Source organism: Abramis brama, assembly GCF_963993115.1.
Source record: "Abramis brama genome assembly, chromosome: 2".
Lineage (NCBI taxonomy): Eukaryota > Metazoa > Chordata > Actinopteri > Cypriniformes > Leuciscidae > Abramis > Abramis brama.
Window position 1 is genome coordinate 63,129,469 of NC_139964.1, and position 6,663 is coordinate 63,136,131.

The 6,663-nt window shown below is 35.7% G+C and overlaps 1 protein-coding gene across 1 annotated transcript; it reads left to right on the forward strand.

Moving 5' to 3' along the window:
- Nucleotides 1-694: 694 nt before the first annotated feature.
- Nucleotides 695-5,416, forward strand: mnx2b (motor neuron and pancreas homeobox 2b; the record flags this gene model as incomplete). Its single annotated transcript, XM_084101244.1, has 3 exons — nt 695-2,285; nt 4,212-4,372; nt 5,042-5,416. The coding sequence occupies exons 1-3, from the start codon at nt 1,844-1,846 to the stop codon at nt 5,414-5,416; spliced, it is 978 nt and encodes a 325-aa protein (XP_083957370.1). The 5' UTR covers nt 695-1,843.
- Between the last annotated feature and the right edge of the window lie 1,247 nt (nt 5,417-6,663).

The window sequence follows — 6,663 nt, forward strand, 5'->3', positions numbered from 1 at the left end:
AGAGGGGCGGGATGCTCCAATCTTCTCGGGTCAAGGCGAAAATATCAGTTTCAACCTCACGTCGCCTGAGCAGGGACTGTTTTCCATGTTATTAATCCACAGTCCACTGCCTTTTCATGTAGGCAATATTTAAAACAACAGCTGCGAATTGCAATTCATTTCGTCTCGATTTATTGCGTGTTTACGACAAGCAGGTCATGGTGGAATGAAGGTTTTGAATGAATTGCCTATATTTCATTCAATATTTTATATATAGGTATACAACTATTTGTATCATTTGTTTCCCCCTGATATAATGCATACTTAGTGTTTGCATTTATACAGAAGATTGTAGAATATATTGACTAGCCTACAACATAAATGTGCGATGATTATTTAGGCTATCGCACGACGTTAATGCGGTCGGATTTATGCGTTTTTTCCGAACCGATATTCTGTCTTAAATTAATTTATTAAAAGCATCTTAATACCCATCATATATAGTGGAATAAACACTCAAGTCCATGAAAATGAGCAACAAACTGTATTTTCGAACTGATGAGAGATTCTCATAGGAAATATAAATTCACGCCGTGCAATTTATTATGCATTTGCTTCTATATATTTGCTTGCTAATATATAGCATTTATTATGATTATTATTAATAATAATGTAGGCTACTGTAAAAAAAAAAAAAAAAAAAAAAAAACCTTTAAGAAGTAACCTGAGCTTACAAATATTTTTATTTGTCTAAATCCATATAGTCTGGTTAATTGTCATACTGAATTTGATGAAACAGTTTAAATTTGGATGTCATAGTATACATTTTTGGGTTACAAAACACTTTTTAATCAGACCATATAATGTTGCGAACATTTGACTTATTATATAAGTTAATGCATAATTATATGGACTATGTATAATGTAAAGTCATACAATTAAATTATCTTGATAATACAGCCGAGATTCTTTAAATAAGCGGGTCGTAAAAAATGACATTACATCATTAGTATTAATATGTAGGCTACATCTTGGACAACTGCTCAGTGAGGTTTTTTTTTTATTGGATATTATGTGAGATACTGGATAATAATAAAAATAATAATAATTATTATTATGAATTATTAAGCACCAAATGCAGGTTTTAAGGTCTAACAAATAGTAAAAGCAGCATAATAATCGTACAAAATAAATATATTTTTTTAATCATTAATATTATGTCATTTATTAATTAATTTAGATGATTTAGGGATACCTTTAAACGTGCAGTTGGTGCGATTAACTGAGCTACAGTAAGCCACGAGAAACGCTTGGTTTCAGGCACTTTGGAAACTTCGCAAGCGTCGTTGCTCTTATGTTGGTTGAGGAACAAGTCTCAGTCCAAGGACGTGCTCGAAGAGTCTGTACTACAGTGTGATTAGTTAATTAGAAAACTGTCAAGTGATCTACTCCCGCAGGACATCCACAGCAGCCAATCAGCGCTCACAAAGGCGTTATGACTGAGATGTGAACGCGCGGAGAGGTTCAGAGAGCAGGCTAGATGACAGAGATACTGTTCTAAACAAGAGACCGCCGTGTTAAAGAACGATTTAGCGATCGTATATCCTTTCTGGGCGCATTTTCTTTCTTTTATTTATTTTTTTGTGCGTAAAAGTTTAGAGAGAGCCTACTTTATTAACTAAAGGTACTTTGACCGTCTCATGGGCTGAGTTCCAAATATCAGTTCGATTGAACTCTACATATCCCACAAGTTAAAAATAGAGCAGAAAGTATCACTAATCGTGTTTAAAACGCATGTATCTGTGCGTAAAACACAGCTATCCAAGTGTTTTCCTGCAACTCCAAACAACTTAGAAGCGTTGCAATGGAAAAATCAAAGAACTTCAGGATCGACGCTCTTCTGGCTGAAGAACCACATCGAGGGACCCGAGAAGTATCACCTGGACTGAGTAGTGACAGCCCGACTGGTAGCCCGGTGTCCTGCAGGCGCGCAGACACTCCGTCCCCCTGCGCCATACACCTCCAAACCGGAATCATACCTAAACCAGGGCTGCTCAATCTCCCACACCCGGGACTCACTTCAATTCCAGGCATGTACACGACGCCCATGTACCCCATTTCAGCGTTGGGAGGTCAGCACCCAGCCCTGGCGTACTCGGGTTTTACGCAGCTGACGCACCCGTACCCGGAGCAGCTGAAGGCGGCGGCGATGGCCGGGTCTTTACCGCTGGAGCACTGGATACGAGCAGGCATCATGGTCCCACGACTGCCCGATTACACCTGTGAGTGGGGTAGCATGCAGATGAGTGGGTAACACTTTGTTAAATCATTACTAAACATTCAACAATCCTTGATTCGTGAAAGCTCTATGACATTTCTAACTATTTGAATGCTTTATTAATCTGTTAAACATGAAATGATTGACGTTTGTTATTCTTATCGATGAAATTTGAGTGGAGTAGCATAACTCTTTTATTTATTTAATTAACATAATGCTAAACTGTTTAGTTGATCTACTTTCACATATGAACAGGGTATCTGAATATATGATTTAAAATCAAGTTCTTGACCTGCTCAAATATAAATAGATGATCTGTGAAGCATTATAAGTTCCATTTGGAGCTATTTTTGGTTCTAACTTGACTTTTTGTTTTTCAAAGAAATAATTCCTTATTCCGTAATAGTGCTGTTTTAAAGTAGGCTACTCAGAATTCACATGAGCACAAATTACAGTTTTTCCGTAATTCAAAAAAACTACAAAAGCATCTGATGTCAATAGAAAAATAAGCTGCCACTGGAAGTTTTCTCCAAATCATGCAGGGTACATAAATTGTGCACCTCCATCATGGCATAATTACCGTCATACACCAAAATTTTGTTGCATTACCGCCATTTTCGGTTTGAAAGCAAACATTGTAAAAGCTCATGAAATCCTTTTCAACATAATCAAAGGTAAAGAAAAGCAAACAGAGGGAGAGAGATGTGCTTACACACCTGTGACTCTTGAAAGACCTGGAGTTAATTTGTCACTAAGCAATTATGATGGTTTATAACTCCTGTTTGATGGATTATTAAAATGAAATCATGGTGGTCACATGTGGCAAAATTAGTTTGCTGAATTATAAATGACAATCTAGGTGGCTAAATGATAAGACAGTATCAGGAAATTATGACTCTATATTAATTTCTTCTACATGTATTTGCAATTAAAATAGCTTTTTAAAATTGAAAGCATAATTTTAAAGAACTTAAAAAAATATATAATATATAATATGTTGTAAAGAAACAAATAGCCAATATATTTGATCATATTTAACAGATATTACACTCTTCATAGACATGATTGAAAGATTATATTATCCTTGGATAGTTAAAGAAACAACAACTCAACAATAAAGTCATTTTGACACTCTGACTGAACAATGTTTCCGTATAGTGTTACCAGGATTTACATCAAACTGTAATAATATAATTTTATTTTTGGCTTCTTTATAAAGCCATAAATGTCAGCTTGATGGAAATTGTCTTTGTGTGAGAGAGAAACTATAAACAAACACCTTAAACATACTGTAGTTCATCAATAAAATCCCAAAAGTGTTCATTGAATTTTCATTAAGTTAATGGCTTGCTCTTGCATTTTATGGCCGCCCAGCCCTGCTTCAACTGTGTTTAACAATAAGCTGCAGTAAAGCTATTATGGTAAATGATAGCTACAAATTCTAGGCTTTCTTTTGTGTGTGTGTGTGTGTGTGTGTGTGTGTGTGTGTGTGTGTTTGTGTCCAACCCTGCAAGTCCTTGACATTATATAAAAGAGACAAAAATCTCATAAAAATAATCTAGACGTGGATTACAGTAGCTTGTATCCCTTTTGGCTGGTGCTTAATTTTTATATACCGGCACAAGAGGCCTCTTATTAATTTGGAAGAGATTTACAGTTTTAGCAATGACGTTATGCAGGCTTTTAAGCGAAAATGCTGCTAAACATTTATGCCCTTAAATTCAACATGAAGTTATGTTAAACTGCAGCAGAATATTTACATTTCATTAGACTTGAAATAACCCATCACCCAAAGATCTGAATCATATCTACACAAAAGAATATTACCTTGGATGTGGGTCTTTTTGACCTGGACCACTTACAACAAAAACTAAATTTAATGGTCTTTTGTGGGAAACCTGTTTATAATTTATACAATCTATCAATGTCCTCTTTCTTTCGTTTTGTCTTACAGCCGCCCCCCAGTCCGGTTTGATGGGTAAATGTCGAAGGCCTCGGACAGCATTCACCAGTCAACAACTACTGGAGCTGGAAAACCAGTTTAAACTGAACAAGTACCTTTCCAGACCCAAACGCTTCGAAGTGGCCACATCGCTCATGCTGACCGAAACACAGGTAAAGATTACACTGAACGAAACACTGATTACCAGATTTACACTATTGAACAAAAGTTTGTTTGTTAAGTAACTTTTATTCAGCAAGGGTGCATTAAATTGATCAAAAGTGACAAAAGTAACAGAAATGACTGTTACTAAAGATTTTGTTTCAAACAAATGCTGTTCTTTCTATAATTCAAAGAATCTGGAAAAAGTGTATCAAGGTTTCCACAAAAATATTACGCAGCACAACTATTTTCAACACCGATAATAATTAGAAATGTTTCTAGAGCAGCGAATCAGAATGATTTCTGAAGGATCATGTGACAATGAAGACTGGAGTAATGATGCTGAAAATTCAGCTTTGCATCACAGGAATAAATTACATATTCAAATATATTCAAATAGAAAACAATTCATTTTAATTGTATTTCACAATATTAGTTTTACTGTATTTTTGATCAAATAAATGCAGCCTTGGTAAAAGACTTCTTTCAAAACATGAAAAAAAGACCCAAAGTTATTCAAATTCGACTCGTTCGGTTGGAGAAAGACTAAAACAACATTGATATGGTGTCACCTAGTGTCCAAAGTTTCTTTTCCATACATTGTTTTCTTTATGATTATTGTTTCTCTGGCAGAAGGTGGCTACTTTGCTGACATCCTTGTGTGTTTGTGTGTAAAACAGGTCAAGATCTGGTTCCAGAACCGGCGAATGAAGTGGAAACGCAGTCGTAAGGCTAAAGAACAGGCCGCACAGGTCGAGGTCGAACGCCAACGTGGGGGAAGCAAATCGACCAATGAGAGGCCAGGAAGGGACGGCCGCAGGGCTCTCGCTCAGAGTGTGGAGGAGCACGAGGAAGAGGACGATCTCGACGAGGACGATGAAGAAGATGAGGAGGAAGGGCCACACAGGTTCATAAACGACACCCTTAATGTAGCACGCTCCACAGACTTTCTGCACCACACGTCTGCATTGGGATACCACGCCGACAGCCCGTTCTCTGAGGACGACATGGAGGAGGTGGGAGGCGGCGACAGGAAGATTGGGGCAGGGTTGTGAAAAGATTTCCAAATGGAAACTGAGACTGCATGAACTCGTAGCAGCATTACAGTCCTGTGCTGAGGTCTGACTATGGCAATGGTAAGATTAAAAAACTGAGACTATAAAAGCCAAACCATTTAGCCACCTAAAGACACACGAAAAGCCAACCAAGTGTACAGTATAGAGGAACTCCATTGGTGTTTGAGGTGTCAGAGAATCTTATACAAAGTAGACGTTTAATATAACAAATAACAAGCATTTAAGCTGTGTTCCAAAACCTGTAAACAGCATTTTTCAAGGCATCACAGTATAGAGGTAAACATTTAAAAATAATAATAATAATAATAATAATACTTTTATTCAGCAAGGATGCATTAAATTGATCAAAAGTGACCATAAAAACTTTTATAATGTTACAAAAGATTTCCATTTCAAATAAATGCTATTCTATTCATCAAAGAATCCTGAAAAAAATGTATCATTGTATCCACAAAAATATTACGCAGCACAACTGTTTTCAACATTGATAATAATAATAAATGTTTGTTGAGCAGCAAATCATCATATTTGAATGATTTCTGAAGGATCATGTGACACTGAAGACTGGAGTAATGATGCTGAAAATTCAGCTTTGATCACAGGAATACATTACATTTTATAATATATTCAAATTAATCACAGTTATTTTAAATTGTAATAAAATTTAACAATATTAGCATTTTTACAGATTTTTCCCCCCGATAAAAATAAATTGTGAGAATAAGAGACTTCTTACAAAAACAATAAAAAAATCAGACCCCAATCTTTTGAACGAATTGGATTATTAAATCAATAGAGACAAATAATAATAAACAGCTTAAAAACATCATGCTGTTAGCTTCGCAACATGCTAACGTTAAAGGCTATAAGAATCAGTTGTTCACGTAAGGCAGCTCACTAGGTTTTGGAACAGAGCTTTTGATTACAGTTTTTGAGAGCTATGTCTTGTTTCAGCAAGACTTACATGTTAATTTATTGTTTTTGTTCATTGTAAATAGCATCAGATGTTCTGTGTCATGCTTACATGTGTACAGTTTTTGCAGCAAAACACTTTTGCTTCATTATTATCCATTGCAAATAAACCTCCACTAAATGTAGGCTACAATAACTCTGCAAAAACATATTATTTATTTAAATACTGGTGAATATGGAATCCCTATTTAATTTCTTAAAAAAACACCTGGTGCATGATTCAACCATGCATATTATTCCAAAGAAATATTGTT